At 40.3% G+C, this 25735-nt stretch overlaps 1 protein-coding gene across 8 annotated transcripts in view; it reads left to right on the top strand.

Moving 5' to 3' along the window:
- CYRIA (CYFIP related Rac1 interactor A) overlaps window positions 1-25526 on the top strand; it is a 139361-nt gene extending 113835 nt beyond the window's left edge. For 3 of the 8 annotated variants that reach the window (XM_044445120.1, XM_044445116.1, XM_044445117.1), the window contains exons 4-13: window positions 6024-6103; window positions 12009-12130; window positions 13278-13383; window positions 14527-14663; window positions 14780-14857; window positions 15347-15463; window positions 15578-15657; window positions 18763-18889; window positions 20280-20350; window positions 21218-25526. In XM_044445120.1, coding sequence (XP_044301055.1) covers window positions 6034-6103; window positions 12009-12130; window positions 13278-13383; window positions 14527-14663; window positions 14780-14857; window positions 15347-15463; window positions 15578-15657; window positions 18763-18889; window positions 20280-20350; window positions 21218-21281 — 972 coding nt within the window. In that variant the 5' untranslated portion in view covers window positions 6024-6033 and the 3' untranslated portion in view covers window positions 21282-25526. Of the gene's footprint in view, window positions 1-6023; window positions 6104-6273; window positions 6354-12008; window positions 12131-13277; window positions 13384-14526; window positions 14664-14779; window positions 14858-15346; window positions 15464-15577; window positions 15658-18762; window positions 18890-20279; window positions 20351-21217 lie in introns of all 8 variants that reach the window. The other 5 variants (XM_044445115.1, XM_044445114.1, XM_044445113.1 and 2 more) reach the window with 4 other exon arrangements.
- The last annotated feature ends 209 nt before the right edge of the window (window positions 25527-25735 follow it).

Raw genomic sequence — 25735 nt, forward strand, 5'->3', positions numbered from 1 at the left:
TTTTATGTCTCACGTAGGCGTCATTTATTTTCCTCTGGGCTGGCTGTGAAAGATGAGTCAAGACTGTATTTAAAAAGAAGAAACCGACCAAAGGACTTTCTGAACAGATGGAAAGGATGCACAGATTACTTTCCTTGTCAATTGTTTTGTTTTGGAAAACGTGGGAAAGTAGTTATTTGAGAGAGAAGATGTTTGTTCAAGGCAGTGATTCTCTACTGACTTACTTGGAAGTAAGCACTGTTGACCTCTGCAAAGCTTATTTCAGCCACTCAAAGGTTGATCTCATCTATAGTTAAGCCTCCTAGTTTTCACTGTGGAACTTCCTTGAAATTGCTTTCAGTTTCTCTAGTTTAATTTGAGATGTTGGGCAACAGCATGGGAACCATGGTTGCTTGCACACTTCCAAGTGAAGCAATTTTCATGTAATAATAGTTCAGTCATGTACAGAGCAGCTAAGGAAAAGTCATAAGCCGGCTGATCATGCACAAATACAGGAAGTTAAAACCATCCTCATTCACCACACTATAAGAATTCAAAGTTTACGTGGAGTTATAAGCCTGTAGCCTCCCTCAGTCCTTTCAGGATTGGGAGTACTGCATACCTGAGGGGAATGCTCCTGTCACTGAGGCGAATGGGAGAATTGAGGCAAGCATGGGGGCTTGAAGGGCAGTATTTGAAGAACTTTAAAGGTGGCCTGTGGATCTAACGTGATGATAAATGAAACTTATGATTCCTGATTTGGGGCACTCTACAGCTTCATTTTAAAATAAATAAAACAAAAGCAACAGCCCAAAACATATGTGAAATGGAACTATGCATTTCACATCTCATCTAGCTGACCCAGTTTAGCATATGTGTGAATGAATCCTTTTGTGCATTTAGATATTTGGCTGTAAGTCATTTTTGATAAAATGAGGGGTTTGTCATACTTGTCAGGTAGGTTTCAAATGTGGTAATTGTGGGGCCATTGTTGTTTTCTATAGTAGTTGCCCTATGGGATACTTTAAAATCCATCTTTTCTGCAATATTTCAACATCTGCCCATGAAGCTTCTAGAAGAGGATGTATGATGTTTTGGACTTAGGAATTCATCAAGATACACAGGAAGTATACTCCTCTTTTCCTTTGACACTTTCTGTAGCAGAGGTGTCCCTGAGCAGGTGATGTTAAGGTGTTGTGGAAGTTAAGGTGATGTGGAAAACAGAGCAGGACTTCTCTTACATGTGCATGAACATAAGACACTGGTATGTCTCTCTCTCTTTCCTAAGGATGAGATCATAAGGGAGCCAGAGTATCAGGAAGAATTTCAATGGGTTCACGCCTGTAATGAACAGAAAATGTGAACTTGGTTGCATTACTTCTAGTGGGACATTAGAAGGAGGACATTATTCAAAGCTGGAGAAGCCTGAATTAAGAGAGCCAGTGTGGTGTAGTGGTTAAGAGCGTGGGACTGGGACTCAGATGATCTGGGTTCGAGTCCCCGCTCCGCCATGGAGCCAACTGGGTGACTTTGGGCCAGTCACAGACTCTCAGCCCAACCTACCTCACAGGGTTGTTGTTGTGGGGATAAGATGGAAGAGGAGAATGATGTAAGCTGCCTTGAGCCCTTTGTAGGAAAAAGGCAGGATATAAATTGGAAAATAAATAAATAAACAAATTTGGAGAGCAGTGTCCTTTAATCAAAGGTCAACTTAATGCATTTCTCCTGATCTCATGAACTGACCTCTTTCTCTTGTTCTAAGATGAACATGCCTCAGTTAGTAAAGTCTGTTGTAATATATCATGCAGGTTGCAAATAGTTCCTGCTTGGTCTCTGACAATAAGCTTCTGTTCTTCTGACATATATTGATTATCATGTATATTTGTTGGGATTGTTCACAGATCTATTCTTGGGAAAGTTTAGAAAAGTAAAGGTATTTTTATTGTGTTTTAGTTATCATTGTATATTACCCAGAGAGCTTCAGAAAGCTGCCCAGAGGTGGTATAGAAATGAAGTGAAATAAAATAAAATGCTCTTTTATTTTAGATTGCATTCAGTGAAAGAAAAATGAAAGAAAAGTATTTTTTCTGTCTCACGACAATAATAGTTTCATATTTTTCATGATTTTCTGTTATTACACCAAGATATTTAAATCCATTTACTGTTGCCAAGGAAAATCCATTTACTGTTGCCAATTTACTGTTTCTAATATTTTCACATTTTTCACTGTTTCATTATTATACCAGATATCTAAATCAGGTTACTGTTGCCTGTTGCTGTTTTTCAGTTTCATGCTTTTGTGTAATTTAATTCTCAACCACAATTTATCATTGTACTGAATCATCCTTATGATGATTCAAATGAGAATGATTCCCAAAATGAGAGCTTACATTTTAATGAGACACAGAATCATTTTTTCTTGAAACATTTTTAGTTTGGATTTATTAACAGTACAATCCTATAGATGTCTGCTCAAAATTTAAATCCCACTGAATTCAACAAGACTTGTTCCCAGGTCATTGAATATAGGATTGCAATCTATGGATACAATCCAGTGTATATTTAGATAGGAAAAAATAGTGCTGCAATTCTTTGCATTTTCTACCCAGCATGGGTGGGAATTGCAATTAAACTTCATGTTTTATACTATACTGTTCTGTGGATATTCTCCCCCAGAACTGCTTCTGCCAGTTTTATTTGCTATATGGAAGAAAAACCAGTACCTACAGTTGGCAGACCTAGATAACTACATTTTAAATCATTATTTATTCTTTTTTGGTTATTTTAAAATAATGATAATGTTTCAAAGCATTGTTATGTTGAATGTGACAGTTCCATGTTTAATTGCAGCCCTTTCTATTTCTTTTTGTACCCTCCCCATCATGTTGGACAGCAAAGGGTAGGTGTTTAGTTCTGTGAACTAAATTTGACATTTAGGAAGCATTGTGTAATCATATGTTCATCCTATCTGAAATGATGTGAGAGGTGGAGGCTGTATCACAGTCCTGTGCATGTATCTTCAGAAACAAGCCCAGTTCATACAGTGCATCCTACTTCCTCAAGAAGTCTACATCAGATTGCAGAATAAGGCCGATTTTCTGCTGCTGCTGCAAGATCGTTTCAAGAGCTGATTTAATTCACTGTTTCCACCCAAGGAGTATTGACTCAAATGCGACTGCCTGCTGATTTGTTCACTGCCATTACATGGAAGCCACAATGGGATTTAAACCAGCACTTATAGCCTCCAGAAGTGTAGAAGTGGCATCCAGTCGGTGGATGCAGAGTCCATTTGTGTCACGTGGGTTGGCAGCCTATTGTTCACGGATACTAGTAGGTTCTCAGGCATCTTTCTTGGAACCTGCTTGGGTGCCCTACCTTTCCTGCTTTTTATTTCTTTTTTTAAATAATATTTTGTCTTATAACAAAGCGAAGTTAGAGCCTCCAGCCAATTCTATCCTAATTTCCCCTGAATGTCCCTGGGCCACACACGGAGCCCAAAGTTACTTGCAGGCAAAAAGATGGTGAAAAGCTGCAGGTCAGAACTTGCCTCTGCAACAGGCACAGCTACCAAAAAAAGGGCAAGAAAAATGGACTCTTGTTGCTTGTGTCTGGCAAGCTGGGTGGTTGTAAAGAAAGGAAGTGGGGGCTACTTCAGTAAGTCAGCTGGGGAATTAGGGAAGCCAGGGGAAAGGGAGAACCCTTGAATGGAGCCCACTGAGAGCAGCCTCTGTGGTAGGCAAGAGAGAGAGAGAGAGAGAGAGAGAGAGAGAAAGGCCGTAGGGAGTATTTCATAGGAATCCTGGAAAACAGTGAGTGGCATTTTGTGTGCTTCCACTACGGAGAAGGAGGAGGGGCATGCATATATACATGCCTATATGCACTCATGTGTGATGCATACATGGAGTGCTTGTGTGCATGTGTGGAAAGATGATCACTGGCTAACACATGTATTTTGAGTGTGTGTGTGTGAGAAGTTGCACCCCAATTCTGGTGAATTGGGGTGTGAGATGGTGTGAATAGGTGATGAATCGGAATGATGGAGAAAAAGCTATCAGGGTGGGGGGAATACATTGTCTGTTGGTCATCACTACCAGGTTCAAAGGGGAGGAAACAATCTTCCCACTGGGAATTTCTACATACCTGTGTGGCACTGAGGCAGTAGCATAGGAATTTCTATTTCTATGTAGAAATATAGAAAACATATTTATTTTTAAAAATGACTCTCTCTGCTCTGAAGGAGCTGCTTTAAACTTATAGCAGATTTCATAGAAAACAGATATATGGTGTTAATATTGGCACACCTGTTCCCATTTCTTCAAAAGGCAAATGCTTGCACTCTGTTTTGGAAGTTACAGAGAAGAGTAGGGAACCCAAGGTAAAAGGTACTTTCAGTTTCTTTTTCCTGGACTTCTGAAGACATCCAACACAAGGAGGTCCTTCTTAACGCCCTTTCACACATTACACATCGGGTCATACCAGGTGCCATCCCATACCAACCATCCTTGACGAGAAGCCACCGTTTTACCTGGTAGAGTGGGCTTTGTCTGGCAGGGCCTGTCCGGCTCTGGTTCATTCATTTCTGGGGAAAGTACTGCTATGTTTGTGTTAGATCTGAACACTATTGGTGAAGTCAGAAATAGAGCCACAAGTGTTTGAATCTATGGGATCAAGCGAATGCCTTTACTAATAGTACCCTGTGATTAAGTAAAGTGGTTTATGGCTTTGGGACCAAATTATATTTTGGGACTGTAATCTGATTTCATTCTCATAATGAGGTAAGTTGTGGTTTTTAAATTAAAGTTTGGAAGCATGACACCCCTAATTAAATCATATTCTGAGATGGATTGTCTTTCAAAATGTTGGGGGCGGGTGTTGTTTTTAGCATGGTCCTTGTGTTCTTTGTGTGACACATGCATGATAAGATGGGTCACAGTGGGAAGAAATGATGGGATCAAGTCTAAAATTTATTTCAATGAGGTATGATTGCTTTCTAAATTATTTTACTCCAGTAAAGCCTTGATTTGAAAAGTAGATGTGCATTTGTTCCTTACTTTCTTATAAACTGGTTATGCTTTCTGAAGAGTTATGTTTGGTCTGGCATGTTTTAATACATTGTATGCAAAATGATACTAATTGAAAGGGTTTGACATACCTGCTCTTAGAGAGGGTCCAGCATATTTTAATGCTGATGGCATGGTTTTAAGCCATGCTGTACCTGAGATTCACCGAGTTTCGCAAATCAGTTCTGGCAGGATAACAAAGGCTGCAGAGCAGCAACCAGTTTCATCACTGCATTTGGCCTAACCCCCTATTGTCCACGCCCTGTGTGCAAGTGGCCGAGCTGCTTGGAATACAAGAGATTAATTCCTTATGAGGCTACCTTTACAGGCCTCCGCTCCATAGGATACCCTTTCCTGTAATATTGGAGTGGCTCCTGTTGTTTGCAATGGAACAGATGGATGCTGTGTTGAACCCTTCCTGCACATTCATTACTGAAACCTGGCCATTTAGAAGCATATAGAATTTTTCTTTTAATTTCTAGCACCAACTTAGGACAAGTTTTTTGCCCAGTAATATTTTTACATGTTGCCTACATATAACAACAAAACCGTTCATGGCATATCAATAGTCAGAAAGGAGAACACAGTAATCAGCTATTTGTTTTTAAACGAACTAATGGCTAGTTACAATCCCAAATAGTATGAATTGATGTTGAAATAGAGAAATACATTATTATTATGTAATACCTAACTCAAATTATTATGTAAAAACCTCAAACTCTCTCAAAGATTATCCAGTCTCAGTAATGAAATTTAATTTCTACATGCCCTGTTCCATATTTGGGTTCTTCCATAGCTGGCCACTACTAAACCATTCCCAGTAAGTCTTTCTTACGCCACCTGACTTTTAGCATTGATCTAGAAAACAGCTTGGACATGATTATTGCAATTTGAAATAATGATAGCAGTGCATGTCAAGCCCTTACTTTTTCAACCTTCTAATTTTGCATATATAACTCTTTATGATTTTGTTGCATTCACTAGGTTTGCTGGTATGGGTAATCTTCTTAAGGTCCTTACCAGGGAAATTGAAAACTACCCACATTTTTTCCTGGATTTTGAAAGTAAGTTCAAAGATTGGAACGTCATTTTCCCTGACTTAGGAGCTGGTTGAGAAGGAATGTTTAAGCCTGATTTGCTTTGACAGATAAATGTTCAAGCAGTACAAATGATCTGACACAATGCTTTCAAGATTTGTTCTGAGCACCTTTCCTGTTCCTTTTCTATTTTTCAGGAACCAAATGGGGAACCTTTTAAAAGTTCTCACTTGCACAGAGTTTGATCAAGGGCCAAATTTTTTCCTTGACTTTGAAAGTGAGCAAAGCTTCTTGCCTGGCTTGCATTCTTTTATCATCATCATCCTTATTTTTCCTAATAAATTGCATGTATTAATCTGCTATAGAAGCAGTACAGTGCACACCACTTATACTTTTCCTGCTTTGTTTTGGAAGCTAGATGTGCGCAGTTTGTCCAAAATCATAAATGTTTTTTAAATGTTAGCATAATTAAAAGGATGGGCTAACATTGCCAGGATGCTTGGCAGAAGACTGCTCTGCCCAGCAGCTTATACTTTAGAATGTGTTTGTTTGTTATTGCCTGTAAAAAGAAGTTTTAATGAATGTTAGCAAGTGCTCTTTTGAGACCTTAATTTCCTTCCTGGGTTGTACCAGTGGGGAGAGCCAGAGAGTGTCCAGATTGTACATTCACTTTCTGTGTTCCCCTCACCATGGTCTGTACAAATTGGTCATTATCAGTGGTTTGTGCTGTATCCTAAAGGGACTTGTAGGCTATTTTTTTGCCCTTTAGATTTTACTGACACATGCAAAGGCACACTACTGGGAACCTGCTAAAATTCTGTTAGGCAGAAAAGTGTCACTGTTATATCTATGGGAATAGATATCCCTCCTCATCATTTAAAAGCATAAATATCATAACAAAAGACACTGAAAAATTCCAAGTTATAAGTTGAATGTTGATATGTCTGTATCCAAAAGACTAAAATGAGTAGATGGGATAGACCTGTCATATAAAGGATGATGCTAAACCATGGTTTGTATGACACTTTTCTTGCCTTTACTTAATTTTGAATTAATGCAGGGGACGGGCAATCTTTCACCTTCAAAAGCCATGTACCATGGCAAATGGTGCGTTGAGCCACGTTATTAGTGCTCAGAAACAGCATCAAGCAGAGCCTTCTCCCTTGCACACGTGCACATGTACTCATCTCCCTTTGCCCACACACATGCACACACTTCTGTGTTCACTTGTGCATACTTCCATGCTTAACTGGAGTGAAGCAAATACACTTAGCGTTCCCCACCGCCTCCAGTCAAAGTCCCCAGGAACAGGGAGAGTGAGCCCACCTCTCCAGCATGATCCTAGCATCTCATCTGATGCCTCCCTGTGCTGCCCTGCTGATTCATGCAGGAAACCAATGAAGACCAGTGTGCCGATGGATGTACTGCTCAGTGACTCCCAGTGTAAAGAAGCAGGACAGCGAGGAGAGGAGGAGGCAAATAATTGTACACCACCCAGAGAGGTTTGGCTCTTGGGCAGCACAGAAATTAAAGAAATCAATGAGGAGTGCAAAAGGGATCTGTAGGCTGTGGATTGCCCTTGTAGGAATCAGTGGGATTAGCTCCATTCATTTTAAAAAATAAAAAGAAGAATTGAAGTGAAGTGAACCCTTGATTGCCATTCCCTTGTCTTTCTTTCAGTCTTGTGGTGAAATGCAATAGACGTCTAACATTAATTTTCTAACCGCTGATTTCATTGGAATACTGCTAATACAGTCCTTCTGCATACCAACTGAATGCATGTAGTTTTAGCATTCCATGGAAAACTGTTTAGCAAATGCTTTAAATTCCTTTCATCCACTAAAGATATACTACACTTCTGCTCTGCTTCCTACATTAAACCATTTTAAACACCAACAAAAAAGTTGTTTTTAAACATAAGTTGCTGTATTTCATAGCTAGAATTTTAGGAAAAGAACATTTTAAGGGTCATTGTATCATATCATTGCCTACTTTTTAAAATATTGAAAGAATTTCTTCAAACCTGTATTTTCTCAAACAACCCTGATAGTTAAACATCAAAGTAGCATAATTAGGTTCCAGACCTTTAGATAAATATTCAGGGACATTAACTCATTAGTCAGGTTTGCTACTGCATGTATTCATTTCAAGTGCAAGGAACCATTTCTGGCATGAAATTAAACAGACTGTACCAAAGCATAGACTTCTGGTGAGCATGACCAATGGTAAGGGATATGGGAGGTATAGGTCCAAGAGCATCTGGAGTGCCACACATTCCCCACCCCTTGCTTTGAAATGGAGATATCAGGTGTTATTTTAGTGACGCGGCTGTGACAGTTACATTTTAATGTTTTCTTATTACTGAGGGTGATGTTCAAGATGATGAGTTTGATAAATTCTGTGAATGCTCAGGGGGATGAGGAAGAAATAACTCTTTGGAAAAGTTTAACATCAGAATAGGTGATGAATACTCATGGTTGAATGGGCTTATAAAGAAACCTTCCTCTGGAAGTCAGCAGGGCCTGCAGTGAGCCTGCACTAAGTAGACTTAGCATATCCAAAGAGTCATACTATGGAATGATTTCCAAACATGCAAGACCTCAGCGGGCACAGTCCGCTCATAGGAATATACCATTACAGATTTGATGTGATGTGTATGAATGCCCCCTTTCCATATCAACATATTCTTCTTGGAAAAATCAAATGTGTGTGTGTGACACATTTGAGATTTGAACCTAAACTCTGCATCAGCATCTGTTTAGTGAGTAGTAAAGGCCTATCCTGACCCCAAGGAGGAAGAGGGATTCTGAGTGCCTCAAAGTTTTGGAATTGCAGTCAAAAGGAGGAAAAGGGACACAGTTTCTCTTCCAAGGTGTCCCTTTCAGCGACGCCAGGCCACCTTATTGGCAGGATTGCTCCCACTGTAGCAACGTGACACAGTGCCACACTCGACATTTCCTCCTGGAATGAGTGGCAATTAATCCTTTCTATGTACAGGAGGAAATAAAGGGCTGTGCTTTGTCCCAGTTCTCCCAACCACTGAAGCTTGTCCCATCTGCATTCTGAATTATGTTTCCTAGCTACAGTCTCAGCCTATGCAGATAGGTAACTACCCTGGTGTGGACTGATTCCCCCGGAATAATGTCACCATCTGCATCATCTTGCCAAATGTTAAGTTTCATATGCGATTTCATATGTTTGTTTCATATGCGAAGGCAGGGTGTATAAAGATTGACTATCTGGGCTCTAAATTATGATACAGTATTGGGTACTGACGGATTCATCTGTTTCACAATAGGCACAAAAATATCCAGATTCTGACATCCAGAATTGCTAACATGACAAGTGCAAGATTTTGGCTCAGATTATGTGCTGCAGATCTGAGTTTTCCTCCCAGTGAAGGTTTTTTTTTTTTTTTTCGTTTCACCTGTAGTGAATCCCACTACAATGAATCCTGTTAAAACTAAGGACCGCTGTAGGCTTCTTTAGACCTTGTACCTGCCTAAATTAATAACTAGTAGGTTGAATTTTGGGCACATAGGGCCATTAACAGTAAGCATTTTTCTTGTAAAATGTGTACTGCTGGATTTTACAGCTTCATTTAAAGTTAGAAGCAATTTATCTGATGTGTATGAGGCAGGAAGAAAATAATCTTCCAGAGGAAGCTTTCTTCTAATCTACAAAGTAGCTCTCCTCTATTTGTTATACTAAGGTTTAGGAGTCTTAAATAAATTCATGGAACTCCTGATTTAAAGAAGCATGAGTGAAGCAAGCATTTGCTTAGAGGACATGTGCATGCGCAGTGCTTAATGTGGTCACGGCTGTCAAGAAGCAACCACACATGTCTTCCCTGAAAGAGAAGGGGAAAGGGGTGCCTAGACAAACCTCATGCCCATTCCTTTCTCCATCCCACCCCCCAGACAGCGTGCCTGTGCCACATGCAGAAGAGATGGCTGCTTTTCTTTACTGGCAGTGGCACCAATCCACATCCTGTAATCTGTTTCCCAACAGATTGGCTTTCTACAGGATGTGCTTTTCTGGATCTGGATGAAAATTTTTGAATTGATTTTCCTGCTTCTCCTTTTAGCTTTCAGAAAGAAGTGGTCCTCATATCCAATTTTTTGTATAATGTCAACAGAGTGTTGCAAACAAGTTTTCCAGATCTTCTAGGCTGATCTTAATAATGTGGTAGTTACAGCACAGGTACTTAGAATCTCAATACAGCATGGTCAAACAGGATGTTTAGAACTTTGACTAATGGCCAATCATTTTGGTATTTATAATAAATGCATTTGAAATGATTTGATGCTGCTGGAATCAGCATTGACAGGTATACCTGCCAAGTACCCTGGAAGGCCCAAGCTCAACCAATGGTCACTGAAGGTCTTATGCCTCTCCTTGCTGTTGTTGCCTGTTCACCTGCCAGCTTCTAGTGAATATGCAAAGAAATAGTAGCTTCTACACATCTTGCCCCCTGAAGGTGATGTAGAAGAATCAAGCTGGAATCAAGTTGGAGGATCAGGTTTCCAGTTGAACAATGAGCAGTGTCCTAAATTCTCTACAGGAGTGTGGAGGAGTGGGAACAGCAGGTGTTGTTTCCAAGACTTCAGACATTTACCTTTATTTTCATTTGATTTGTTCATTTCTGGCTTGAATTATTTAAATCAGAGCTGAAGGAACTAGACCAGCTTAAGTTATTTCAGCATTGTCTATTAGAGGCTAGAGAATACCACAGATCCATGAATACTGGGAATCATTTGAATACACCTGGGTTTACAGCAGTGAGTTATGCTGTGTTGTGTGCCTGCTTTAGTGAAATTGGGTACTTGTAAGCATGCTTCTCAACAGAAGTTGGCTCTAACATTGCACTGAAATGCTAATCTGCTAGGATGTAAAACAAGGGCACGAGGTTTAGTCACCTAATTCACAAATCATGCTAAGCAACCTTGGGAACCTTTTCCACAGGTGGAGTGATTTTTGTTCAAATTCTTTGGAAGGGAAGAGATCAGCTTTCCCTTTCTGTGCAAAGTATTCCTAGTAAGATTCATACGCACCTTCTGTGCAAGCTATAATTTAGGGGGTTTTAATTTTTTTAAGGCAGGATGGGTAGCTGCATGGTACTTATCAAGTGAACATCTCTTTTAAGTTAAGGGTTAAAGGTGGAGGATGCAGGAAGGACTCTAGGCAATCTGATTCTCACACTGATACCAGTGGGGCTGTGCTGAGGCACGAATGCCTTACCAACTTGGAAATCATCAATTTAAAAAGCCAACTGGTTGAGCAGACACACTATTAATCAATTCAGTGCTTAAAAAATGTCTGTATCCAAATCAGTTGTCATGGTGCATCTCCTCCCATCTCTAGCAATAACTTTGCTATGATTAGTATCTTGTTCGCAAGACTCATGGCACAGATATAGTTACCCAAGGGGAAGAATTAGTGGACTATGATAAGTACTGGAAGAAGGTGGGGAAGTTTTTTGAGTATTATTTATAGAGTAACATAGAAACATCTGTCTACAGTGGTGCAGGTGACCTCACCTCGTAGACATTATCATCTAGTGCCCAGTAATAATACCAGTTGGGAAAGATTACCACTGCATCTTTTCTATGGTATCCAGTTTTTCTTGCCTAAGTGGATTCTATGATACCTTTTACCTGGAATTTGTTGAAATCTGAAATTTGTTTTTAATTTGGAAATAAACTTTGTAACAGGGTCTTTTTTTTTAGGTGCGGGGAGCAACAATTCCATTCCTAGATATAGTTGGGATAATACTAAAGCATTTGTCTGAATTTTCTGCAGGCTAGTGAAATGTGGATTTAGGAACCAATGTATTGGGTTCTACAGAAGTGCATTGTGTTTTCATGTCTGTTACATTTGCAGTCTAACACTTTTTTAAATATCTGTGTGGGGGTTTTTATGTTTTGTTTAGATGCTCAGCCTACAGATGGAGAAAGGGAAGTATGGAACCAGGTCAATGCCGTCTTGCAGGATTCAGAAAGCATGCTTTCAGACCTACAGTCTTACAAAGGAGCGGGACAAGAGATAAGAGATGTGCGTTATACCATGCTATGAAAACTAATTGTCTGGAGAAGAAAAATTGAACATCATCCTACATGATTTCCTTGCATACTCAAGTAGTGCAGTCCAAGTTTTTTTTTTTTAAACCCATATGTTTCTAATTCTGGAAAATTTTAAATAGTGAGGATTTTCCAGGTTATTGTACAAATCACCTCTTTCAGGAGACAAAAACATCACTATAGCCAAGCTACTACGTGAAGTTACTGAAATGATTTTCTCACTGGAATGTGTAGCAACATTCTTTAGCATTCCAAATTAAAAACAGAGATTTTGCCTCTGTGTGTGTATGTGTTTATACATGTATAGTGTGTACAAGACTACAAAGGGTTTTTTCATCAGGAGATTTATTTCTTAATAAGTCAGTCACTGAGTGATAGCATCTGAGTGTTGTGTGTTGGCCAAAGGGTTTCTGTTCTAAGACACCTGCCAGGGCTTGAGTAAATGGTGTTCCTTCAAAGAGATATTTAAAGGCTGTTTGGTTGGGTGGTCTTTCTCTGTTTTTGTTTTTATTTTCAAAACCTCCCCAGTGATTATGTGCTGTTGAATGTATAAAGCACAATCAACGGGCATGACATTTTGCAAAGACAGAGCAAAACAATTTTCTGCACCAGTGAATGTACAAACACATTTTTCCTATGGAAGAGGGAAATGGGGGAAAGGGTAACAAAGAATAGTAAATCAACTGGACTAGTTGAAACCTCGATGTAAAGATTGTCCCCTTCTAATAAACCAAGGTGGGGATCCTATTTTCTGTTGATAGCTGTGTTGTCTCGAGATGCCACGTGCCAGTCAGAGGCCAGGCAGAAGCCAGAGCTGGGCAAAGCCAGGGCCTAAAGTGGTTGGGGCCTCCCCCTTTCTTCATTTCTCCCTTTCTGACACCCCATCTCCTCTTTTCTCCATGTCTACCTCTATGTTCCTCTTAAGTTGTGCCCAGTAGGCTGCCAGCACGGGGCAGACAATTCTTGAGGTCTTTCTCTTCAGCTATTTTTGTGCACTGCCTTCTCATCCAACACTGAACAGGTAGCCTACACCTGGATAATGTGCATCCATTAGAAAGATGAGGTATGAATCTTCATCTAAAACAAATAGCATTGGTTAAGGTGTTGCTGTTATTTTCCAGGCAATACAAAACCCAAATGATATCCAGCTTCAGGAGAGAGCCTGGAATTCAGTGTGCCCTCTGGTTGTGAGGCTGAAGCGGTTCTATGAATTTTCCCTCAGACTAGGTGAGAACCTGCCTATTAGTCTCCCAAGAAATGCGTAGGGAAGTCATCCTCAGTCTCCTGCTCCATTCTGAGGCAGTTGTGCTTTCCTGTGATGCAAGCACACCTGGACATTGTTTCCTGTAAATGTTCTTAACAGCAATGCACTTGTACATTTGAATGTCCAGGGTTATTGTTAATTTTAAAAATCTGCTTGATATCAGCAGGAACAATATTGTATTGCGAGACTATGGTCAGTGAGAGAATGATGTCTCTTTAATACTCTTTAAGGAGCAGAAAGAGACAGCAACATGGAGGAGTCCTGAAAACATAAAATAAACGGCAGAATCCAGTGGGATCCTTTTCCACCAGTTCCCTTTCATTCCACCAATTCCTGTCCACAAGCTTTTGGAAAAAAAAAAAAAGATTTAGCGCTTCCAAGAGTGAAATTGTGTGTTTTTGGAATAGGAAAGTTGGTGGAGCTAACATAAAGGAACTGTGCCAATGACTTCCCCAATCAAGGAGCAAGTGCTTCCATGTGTTTGAGGGCTTCCTCAGGAAAGCACAAAATCACTGTTTCACAAGCAGTTGGTCCTGTTCACACAGTGGAACCAGTCACTTGTGCAACAGAATCAGGGGGGCATGTTTTCACCTGTCTGGATTGACCCTCAGTGTCACTGACCAACTGAATATTCTCTTTTCTCCCCTGTACCTGAATTTTGTTGGCTGGGTCAGGAATATGGGGCCTTCCAGGACTTTATAAACTGAAGCCATTTTTCACATTTTATTTCAAATGTAATGGGGAGTATTCCATAGTCTTACATGAAGTGAAGACAAAATACAGATGCTTTTGTTGATTAGATAATGCCTCACAAAAGTCAGTTTGCCTTACTGCTGCAAGATCTTCCAAAAGCAATTTTGTTTTAAACTGCCCAGAGAGCTTCAGCTGTTGGCAGTATAGAAATATAATACATAATCATCATCATCATCATCATTGAGGTTTGCAAACAACTGAGTAAAAGTCAGGCAATCTGTATGTTTTTTAAGTCTCTGTCAATCAACAGATCTAGTAAAGCTCTTGTGTAGATGTTGGCATGTTATAAATTGACCGACCACTTTGAAATAAAAATAAGGCAAATGTGTGTGATTCCTTTTTCTTTTTTCCAGAGAAAGCACTGCAGAGCTTACTGGAGTCCTTGACTTGTCCCCCCTACACACCAACTCAGCACTTGGAGCGAGAGCAAGCCCTAGCAAAGCAGTTTGCAGAAATCCTGCATTTTACTCTTCGCTTCGATGAGCTAAAGGTTAGGCGTCGGAAGTGGTGGTCTGCTGACCCCAACATGTCTGTCTGTTCACCTGAAAGTGCTGAAATCTGATCGCCTCTCTTTTTAACATTTTATTCATTTTCTTTTCTATTAAGATGAGAAACCCAGCAATTCAGAATGACTTCAGCTATTATAGAAGGACATTAAGTCGCAACAGAATAAACAATATGCATGTAAGTGAAATGATTCCTTAGGAGTTTATAAGTATACCTACAGGAACGTGGTAAGCTGCCTTATACCAACTCAGACCGTTTTCCCATCAGTCTGAGCATTGTCAGCATTGACTGGCAGTGACGATGCAGTGTTTCAGTAAGTGGTCTTTCCCAGCCTTCCCAAGATATTGAACATCGGACCTTCTGCAGGAAGGGAAAGTGTGTCCAGCCACTGAGCTGCATTCACTGAAGAATGCCTGTGTGTTTGCTCATCTGTTTGTTCATCAAAGGCAAATTTCATAAAAATGTTGATAGCTTGGGATAATGCAAGGTTTTTTGAGTAAGCACCTGGAGGTGTGATTTTTTAAAATTCTTTTTAAAGAATTCACTCTTTTGTCAAGGCAATTTTTATCAGTAATTGGCATGCTTTTCAGATGAATACCATCTGTTGTGACTTCTAAACATCTATTGATGCCTTAAGCAACAGTGTTCCCCTTGTGTTTTCATCAGCTCGACATTGAGAGTGAAGTGAACAACGAGATGGCTAATAGAATGTCCCTATTTTATGCAGAAGCTACACCAGTGCTGAAAACTCTGAGCAATGCTACCACATGTTTTGTAGCCGAAGTGAGTGATGTTTTTAATATTCCTTTAAAAATGAAAGCATATATTAGACAAATATTGAATGCTTACTGAATGATTGTTCTGATTCTGTGGTTAATTTTGTTTTAACCTTTCTAGAACAAAACTTTGCCAATTGAGAATACAACAGATTGCCTAAGTACAATGGCCAGTGTATGTAAAGTCATGCTGGAAACACCGTAAGTTAGCTGGATATGTGTGGTTTCATTTCATTTCATTTATTTTGATGTAATGGTTCAATGAATTAAATTTACTAAAAGCTTGTAGCGATCATCAGGAGTTGATTGTAACAGTAACAGGCCTCTGGAGGCAGTTCTTCCAGGCTGGAAACAGAGGTATTTATTCCAGAGTGTGTGAAAGAGGCATTGTGGCCTGCAGTGAATAGTTCTGTCCCACTGCCATTTCAAGTAAACAGGTTTTGCAGTGCTCTCTTTTTAATGAAAAACATATTTGAGCAGAGCCAAAAATGAGACAAAATAAATGAGCACACACTCTGGGTAATGATGCATCTGGCAAACGTGACCCTCTCTGTTTTCAAGGCAAAGGTAGACTGAAAACAGCAGCTCTGCATTGTTGCCTTCTTTTTCTCTCCAAACATGCAGGGATATTAAGTGCATGGTGTATCATCACCCCTCAAGCTTCCCTGTTCCTACTGTACTTCATTATTGTCAGCTTTTAAGAAATAGGAAACATTGTATAGGCATTGTTAATTGCAACAAGAGTAGATCTAAATTGGGAAATGGGATGTGGGTGTGCTCCATCGGCCCTGCCCAAATACATCACTGTATCACTTGCTGTCCTTAGAGATCTTCATGCAAAACCTGCAGCGATTTGAAGCAGGGCCATCAGTAAGCATGTTCAGCTGAATGCACTTACAGAACTCCCTTTCCAGTAATCCCAGTTGTAGGAGCTTTGCCACATGTTCAGCCAAACATACCTAGCAGACTCTTTGAGGTCTTTCTGCTTCATGAGCAATGATCTATAAGGCTACTTGGGCATGGTGATATTTTCAAGGCAGGGCTTGTGTGTTCCCCCCGTTGCATCCCTGCTGTAGGTCTTCTCATTTTGTTGGCAGATGCCTGCATAGGCCTTACAGGGGAGAAAGGGGGAAATGAGCTGTTGATGTGCAGTGTTTTGTTGCAGCTCACGGCAACTGTAATGTTTCATTCTACATTCATTTGCAGAAGTTAGATTAGCCAGGGCCTTTTCCATCCTTCCCTGTAGATTTTGCCATCCACAGGACTCAAAAAGGTAACCTTCCTATATAGCTCTAATGGCAGGATACCTTTTCTTCCCTTTGATAGTCTTACTAAGCTGTGATTCAGTTTTAATTATGAATGGCACTGCTATTAAGGCATTTGCTCTTGCTCTTAACATTTTTAAACGCAGCAACACCTTTGATGCCATATGATGGAGCATTTTTCAGTTATTTTTTTTTTCAAGTCTTGATATCTTATCTTTGCTGCTCCTTTTGCTGTTTCGAAAGTTGGGGTCTGAAAGATTTTATGCCTTCATTACTTCTATTGGTGATTTCTATGGCCTGTCAAGAGAGAAATGAATGAATGCAAAGGAATAATGGTGAAACATCCCTGCTGCAGGGTGAGCATCATGTGCAGGTATATCCACAGGGACCGATCTCCACTCTCACTCCCTCACTCTGCATTGTGTGGACACTCAGCATTATGAAAGGCACACATACGTAGGAGTCCAGGACAGTGATGCGGCCAGTCCCTGTGTGCTCACATCATGGTGGGAGGAGTGATGGCATTATACTATGCCCCCCCATCTCTCCACAGATGGTCCACGGTGGATTGAACTAAGCCCCATTCTTTGTATAGTACTTTAATATTATTTTAATATCTCTTATCTTTTTGTTTTCTTACATCTCTTTCAGTTTTTTGTTTGTTTGTTTGTTTGGTGAACATTGTTCTTTCTGTAGCAGAAGGGAAAACTGTACAGTAGATACATACTTAAATTGACTACATTGGCTTGTTGGTTATGTATCTTTAAAGGGCAAATGTTTAAAGTTGGAGAGGGAAGAGGGGAGGAAAGAAGATAGAACAGGACAAAGAAAAGGGTCACAGATTTTAAAGCAGGTTTCTTTCCACATGACTTACCCTTTTAGCCAATCGTGTATTTTTGTAAGCTTTGATGTTTGAAGATTGGTCATTCTGTCAGGAAAACCTAATGAACCTTGCACCTATCACCTATGCTGACGTGGTTGTATACAGACAATGCAAACATTCACTCTCCAACTTTTGTTAAACACTTTATATATTTGTTATTTAAAGTATTTTTGCCCTTCTCTTCAAATGAAAAGTCCTCTAAGAATAGATTATAATTGTCCTTCCACTACCTCCCCAAATGGAGTGCATCATGAAATTAATTTTTGACAGTTCCTTAAGATCTTAAGGTACAGAAGTTCAAAACCCAGTGGGAAAAGTATTTTTTTTTTTTTTTGGATTTGGGTGGAATGGAGGGATAGAGTTGGCGTCATCAGCATCCTGGTGGCAGCAGATATGACAACTCCACAGCCTTAATGTTAGTTTGTTAAATCTCTGATTATCAATGGGGAATAGTTCTGTGGATCCACAGTTACAAGCTCATTCTCAAAATAAAGATAGCCAACTCACACCGCTTTGCGTGTGAAAGAATGGCTGCATTTAAGTATACAATGCAGCATCCTAATAACAGGTGGCAGATGAAGCACCATGTTGATCAAAACAACATGGAGAAGGTCATTTCCTCTAGCACAGAAAGTGGTGAGCTACCCTTGCCTGTGGCACATGGAGCAAGGAGTAACTTTGATTTAGACTCAGTCCCACCGTAAGAAAGATTGTCGTGTGACCACTGGTAAAAGAGGTTGGGTTGGGGGGAAGCATATGTTCATGGCTTCCCCCAACTTCACACAGTATTAGAGACTAATATTACAGATTCTGCTGCATGAAGTTTGTGTTCATGGTCATTTTTGTGATTGACCTGCATGCCCCTGATTTAGTCCACTTAGGAGGATCTTTAGGATTAATGATGTAGAAGAGACTCACTGTGGGAAATGAAGGAATATTCCTCTATTTATTTGGTGTTTTCTTGTTTTTAAATTTCTCCTATTCTATCATGCCTCCTTATTCTGCAGTGATTTCTAGTATTAACTTAGTTGAAATCATTGACATTGTCCTTTAGCTTAATTTTGTCATGAGTAAGATGCTGCTTTGAAATGAAGCATTTTAATTTAAAATGTGAAATCAAGTCAAAATAAAAGCTGTGATTAATGTTTCTTTTTTCAGAGAATACAGAAGTAGGTTCACCAGTGAAGAAACACTGATGTTCTGCATGCGAGTAATGGTTGGTGTTATTATTCTGTATGACCACGTCCATCCTGTGGGAGCTTTCTCCAAGGCTTCAAAGATAGATGTAAGAATAACGAATGACAAAGGATGTCTCTGGACTTCTCTGAACTTTAAAATGCTGCTCTTTCCCATTTTTATTTGCAACCTGTTTCTTTGGGTTCTTTTTTTTTTTCTTTTTTTCAGTTTGTTTTCACAAGTGTGCACCCCCCACACACCCAGTTCCTTGACTAAAACATGCAAATTCAGGACTTAAAAAGGCACAAATTTAAAAGTGCATTTTTTTCTACCACATGTTTTTAAAATTGTGCATTTTGCAAACATCTCTGAAAGTATGGGAATTTGCAAACAGTTTTGGACAACTGGTATAACATTCACTGTTACAAGCGGGGCACTTTCAAGTAATTTGCTAGGCTTCATATAGGGATATTTTAATGTGAGAGCATACTGAAATGAGTCCATTACTGTAGAAGTGTCATTGCCTACATGCATAGTAATAGGACGGTTCTCTAAGCATAGATCCTTATGTAGCCAAAACAGTGCAATCCACACACAAGGACAACCTGACAATTTGCAGAAATATAAGGCAATATTTAAAGGGGGGGATCCAGAACAACACAGTGAAGACTGAGCATGGCCAGTGGGCACCAAATGCTGATGGGAGGTGGGTGGGGAGAAGAATGGAAGGGAGTATCCAGAAAGAAGACAGACATGGCTGGCTGAAATGCTGAATGGGAGCATACTGTGCTGGAACACGTTGCTGCGAGCTCGCCTTGTTTCTGTGGGTTACTAACCCTTTCATCAATCTGCTGGTCGATATTACTAACACTTCTGTCTCCACCATTGATGGAAGTATTAAGGTGTTCAGACAGTATCAGTGCATTTTAATTACAGCGGCTCTAAAGGCTGGTGATCTGCAGGGCGGCCGCGTTCCTAGATAGAAGTCCTTGCCCTCCCTGTGATCGGGAACCTTGGCATGCTTTATGGAGCGTCAGTGCTCTTTAATGTCTCTAAATAGAGTTCAAGACTATGCGAAGACTTCAAGGCAAGGGGCCAAGGAGATAATGGAGATGTATTTATAAGAGGTGTTACCATGTTGGAAAATATCTGAAATGCTCTGCATAATCAAAATGCAGTGTGCCAAGGGGGGCTTGGCTAGCAAGCCTTGACTCTGAAGGCACCAGGTCACCCTTGAAGTGCTTTGCTTATTGTCCTTTTGAGTCTCTTTCTGGCATCAGAACATGGGAGCAGAGGTGCTCTTTTGACCTAGACCTTTGGTTATTGTGCACTTTAAAAGGGTAGCAAATAAACACATGCACCCTTTTGGCAGCAGCGCTGGAGAGAATGCATTCTGACCAGAGGATGAGAGGCAGTGAGCGAGAGGTTGGTCGCTCTTTGGGCATTTATGCAACTTTCCAAATAGTAACTTTCATTCTTTCATGTTTTGTTTTCTCCAGATGAAGGGTTGCATAAAGGTTTTACGGGAACAGCCACCAGACACGGTTGAAGGGCTTTTGAATGCTCTCAGGTACTTCATGTATTGTCTTGAGCAATTGGATTAGTTTACACTCCTAGTGAATGAAATTAGACTTGCCAGCCTCAGAGATGCTCCCTGCCTGTTGTCAACAATTTATTTATCTTTCAGTGGTTTCATTTTTTTAATGCAGTACCAAGAATAAGTACCACCTCTCCCATCCTTTACCTAAAAAGGAGCCGTCAGGTTCCTCTTCATATTATATAAATGAAATCCTTAAGCAAAAAAGTGGTAATGAAGAGTTACATAAATGGCTTGTGTGTTGCATTTTCCTCTTTGTAGACTTGTGCTGGTTTTGCAACATCACTTTTCTCTGCAGCAGGAGCAGGGAGTTGCAGAGAAAGGACGTGAGTGCGCTGTGCTAGGTAGAGCATTGGAGGGGGACTGGAGGAACTTGGGTTCCATTCTCCCTCAGCCATGAAACTCTCTGGTGTGACTTTGGGCAGTCGTTTGACTTTCAGCCAAGTCTGCTGCACAGGGCTGTTGAGAGGATAAAAGGGAAAGGAGCAAGAGGAAGAGTCTGTCATCTTGGGCTCCTTGCAGGTGGGTAAAAATATGGCCAATATAGAAATGATGGAAAGGTGGCAGTAGCAAATGGAGGTGGATGCCAGGTGGATTTCTAATACTCCATGGCTGTATTTGAATACACCTGAAGTACATTACATGATCAAGGCTGAAGCCCTCTTAGCGGAAGAGTAGGCCCCATCAATAGACTGGGCCTTCCCTCAGGGTTGTAAATAGGTACAGGATTTTACCGTGAGGTCATGTCATGGCTTTTTAGGATGACTAGGAAAGTTTGGAGGTAATTCCATTTCATAGTCATAGGATTGCCTTGTGACTGTGTCCCTCTCTAACTTCTAGGTTTACCACGAAACACCTGAATGATGAATCTACTTCAAAACAAGTTCGAGCTATGCTTCAGTAGTGCACTCCTTTGACAAATGGACTTTTGTATTCTTTAGAGAAGATGTTTGTTTACATAATTTAATAGTGTGTGGTGTTACTACATATGCGTAATTTACACGATATAACAACTGGTTTCTTCCTGTTGTTGCAGTATGTGGAATTGTATCAATAACATGACTGACTCCATATGGTGCAGCATCTACCTATATGCTAGTCTTACCATTCAACAGTTCAGAAAGGTACCTTTAATTTGAATGTACACATAACAACATTGTCTATGTGCCTTGCTTTTATTGTTGGTTGGATGGTCCCTTTGTATGTGGAGGTATGCAGTAATTTTGTTGTGGCCTCTGGGCAATTCCACAAATGGGCATGTATTTGTGAAGACCTTGGGGTGGCCCCTTGAACAGGTCTGATAGGACTCGTCCATTCCCCCTTCAGCTAGAGAGTTTTATTCTGTTCAGGGTATGCACTGATGAGGAGCAGTGGGCATGTTCCAGCCATCAATAGAAATCAGCATACTCCATGTGTGCCATCTTGGAGCCTTCCTTTTGTGGAGATGGGTGGAGAGTCTCCCTTTCCTGGCAGCTTTAGCACTGAGACCTCCATCTAAAGTTCTAAAATTGTGTTTAAATGTAGGTAGTTTTATGTCTGCAAAGTGAAATACAAGTGAGTGACATAAACCAGCCTTCCCCAAATGGATGTCTTCCAGATGCATCCACTAGTCAGCACTGCTGGTTGGGGGCATGTTGGAGATGTAGACCAGCCAGTCTGGTAGGCATCAGATCAGAGAGGCCCCAGTTCAGACATAAATTATGAGAAGAGATGTGCAGGCCTTGGGCTAGTGCACTTTGTCCTTGCACCAATCTCCCTCCCTGGCGTGTCACAATTCAACACATCTGAGATTAATTTTCTGTAGTTGCCCATTGCAGCCAAACTGGGGAGTGGTGTTGATCAAGACTGGGACAGGTTCAGCTCTTAAATCGACCTCTGACTGAAGGAAGAAGGGGGCAGTGCAAGAACAGTGTGAATTGGCACCAGGGCCATACATATCTTGACTTCCCACGCTGAGGTACCTGCATGTCTGAATGAAGCCAACATGTGGGACTGTGCAGAGGACCAATGAGAAATAGGCAATGCTATTGTATATACCTTTGCCTGGTTTTGTATGCTTCTAATTATACCAATGGCACTGAGAGTGGCTTTGTTGTGTGTGGCATTCTTGCCTTGTTTCCTTCATGCTTCTCTCTGCTGCTCAGAGAGCTGGGAGTATGGTGGGGGATACTGCTCTTACTTTTTAACAGCATAGCATACCAGCGCCGAGTGTTAACATTTGTGCCATTCTTTTTCCACCGTGAAAATCTGTGACTGCAGGTTTAGATTTAGCCTTCACCTTGGTTGTCCACTGAAGAATCTAGGAGACTGGAAGAGTTCCTCAAAGTATTGTTACTTTTGACCCCATATTACGGGTTCATTTAGCAGGAGCTTCCCATTAACTTATTGGAGCAACTTCAAGCTCCAGTTCAGTCACCTCTGCTCATTGCTTTAATGTTGTGAGTTGCCCTTAGGATTGCTTTGTTGAGCCACCCGCAGGATAAAATAAAGAATAAGCAGATTTCTGTTTTTCAGCTGCTTTATTTGACAGGGGCAGGTCAAGTCCCAGATATATCTCTGGGTTGCTGCCACGTGAAAGGACTGGGTTAGTAGAGAACTGCATAGAAAGCTTCCATAAAACCAGCTCACTGCATGATTTGAAGCAGGCGGTGACTATTCACTTCATACTCCGAATTCTCTCGTTTTTCTTGGTTGCACTGCTGTGGCTCAAGCCCATGCACTTATGGAAAGGAAGCTGTTCTGAAAGTGTACTTGTGTGATTCTCTTTCCTAGCAACCACTATGCCACAAAGATAGCATAATTTTGTAAGCCACCTTGAATATTTTAATAAGTTGGTTCATAAATATCTGATTAAATAAACAAATTTAGGTTTCTCTTTGCTGCTGTGGTATTTGAAGGTGCATTGCTAACAAACAAAACCCAGACATAGTAATCTCCATTCACATACATACACCATCTCTGTAGTATGGGGAGAAACATCTGGATAAAAATATTCTGAAAACGCACACATTTTCAGTCATCTTTCCATGAGCCCCAAAATTATATATACCATCTTGCAGTAGAAAATAGGTTTGATATGTGTTGTAGCTGCTAATAATTGACCATTTCTTTGAATGTTCGTGCTATAAAGGCACAAGACTGCAGGTTTCATTGCAGGTGAGAAAATTCACCACTTAAGCTAAGAAGCAAGATGTAGACTACATAAATCAAACCACTTAGCACAACATTGATTTCCTCAATATTTGCGTATAATGGCAGTTGTATGCTGTCCTGCCAAATGGTAGTAATAGATGCTTAGTCAATAGTAAAGAATAAGAATACAAGAAGAAATGGTTTCATTGTGTAGGAGCTAACTTGCTTACAAGAATGTCATTAAATTCCATTTACTGCTGCATTCAGCTGTTGGCCACTGGTTGAAATGTGAGAGTAATATTTCAGTTCCTGGCTGTCCAAAGTCTCCAGATGTGATGCTTCCAAGAAGCAAAGATTCTTTTCTGAGCTGCGTTTGTTTCATTACCCACAACAGTCCCCACTCAAGGAATATGGAACATTTCACCAGTTTCTCTTTTGAATGTGTCTTCTGTGATCAGCAGCAGCTGTAAATGGATTTGTTTATAGGATTTCTTAAATTTTAATGCTAACTTGGCGTATGGAAAGTGAATATATGATATTCATATTTATTAGACCTTGTACAGCAATAGTGTAGACTCTATTAGACCTTTTCTGGCCCACAAAAGTTACCTATCTGGCTGACAGAATGTTGGACTTGATCCTCAGATTCTGTCCTCTCCACTTCCGAAGACTGACCTCTCTCCCCTTTTGGGGAAGGAGTTGGTGAGAAGAATCCCTAGAGTTATGTCGTACCTTTTTTGGGAGATGAAGTGGGTATCCCATTATGAGCTGCTACCTTAAATAGATTTGTGACAGTATTATAAACTTTGATTAATTGATTCATGCCAGGAGAGGATAAGCAGCATGGCGGGGAAGTTATGCTTAATCTCCAAGTCTGGTCAAAGATCAGAGATGGCATTTCTCTTAGCCAAGCAGGATGGCTGAGTACCAGTCAGGCAATGTAACTCAGGTCACAAAGCATTCGTACCCCTGATCTCATTTGGCCTATGGAGCTTGGGGCGGGGGTTCATCTGCATCCCCAAAATACAGTTCCCTACCCTCTACTGCATAATTTGCTGTGTGTGTTTGTGTAGTTTTGAATTAGTTGAGTATTTTGCAGCCTACATAGCATGTTTATCTGTGAGTTGATGGAAACTTGGGCCCATGATGGTTTGGAGAGTTAATATGGCTTAGGGTGGAAAGTTCACTTTCTTGATACAACTCTTGAATTCAGATGTTTTGGAGTAGACGTGTCAAAGTTGGTTTAATTCGTTAGGGTAAATTATGTCAAATCCATCCTTTTAGGCCTTATATCTTTGGACAGAGATAATTTTTCAGTTTTGTATCTGTGGTAGGGTTGACACTATGCAGTTTGGACCTGCACAGGGCCCTGTTCTGAAACTGAGGTTGAGAGGAACTAGCCCTCAGGATGGCTATTTTTAGTGGGGATAGATGAGAGAGAGAGAGAGGAAATGCATAGACTTGTAACAAAGGATGAGGAATTGCAACACTGCATGGGCCGGGATGCTGACCCCGGCTTCTTTTGAAGCTGAATGACAGCCTACCTGAATAGGGATTTAGCACTCATCATGTCCTTTTCTCATTGTTTTCAGTCAATAATCCAACTTTGCTATTTTGACAACACAGCATGTAATTTTGGGTATTTCGTAGCATCGGAAGTGCTAGCCAGTAATACCTGTGCATAAATTCTTCTGAAACACCTAGAGCTGGCTTTCCTAGAACTTGATACTGGAGAAAAGATGGCATGTTACAGCAAAATCCACAAAATCAATCCACTTTCACAATAGGTTCACTGCTCAAATTTTGTTCATCTGTACAAATCCAAGGGACAGGTCTGTTGAAAGATACACAGGCCCATCTGTTCAGTAGATGTGATAGATTTTGTTAATTTTATTCATAGCTGCATACCCAGATTTAAACTGTAATTGAAATTAATGTTTTAACAATTGCATTCTGTATATAAAACTCAAAAGAATAGAATTATTTGCCTTCTGTATAATAAAAAGGTTCAAAAAGGTATTGTGTGATTGTTAGCACCTTGGCATACATTTCCATGCATGACAAGAAATGACCACTTGAAGAATGACAGTTACAGGTAAGCAACTTGCTTTTTCTACAGAGTTTTTTTTATTAAAAATAATTTATTACAATGATCTATTTGGTGTCATATTCACCATATATAATCTGATAGATGAATAAAATCCAAATGAAAGAAGGCAAAATTAG

Source organism: Varanus komodoensis, unplaced genomic scaffold (assembly GCF_004798865.1).
Source record: "Varanus komodoensis strain SLA01 unplaced genomic scaffold, ASM479886v1 scaffold47, whole genome shotgun sequence".
NCBI classification, from domain to species: domain Eukaryota; kingdom Metazoa; phylum Chordata; class Lepidosauria; order Squamata; family Varanidae; genus Varanus; species Varanus komodoensis.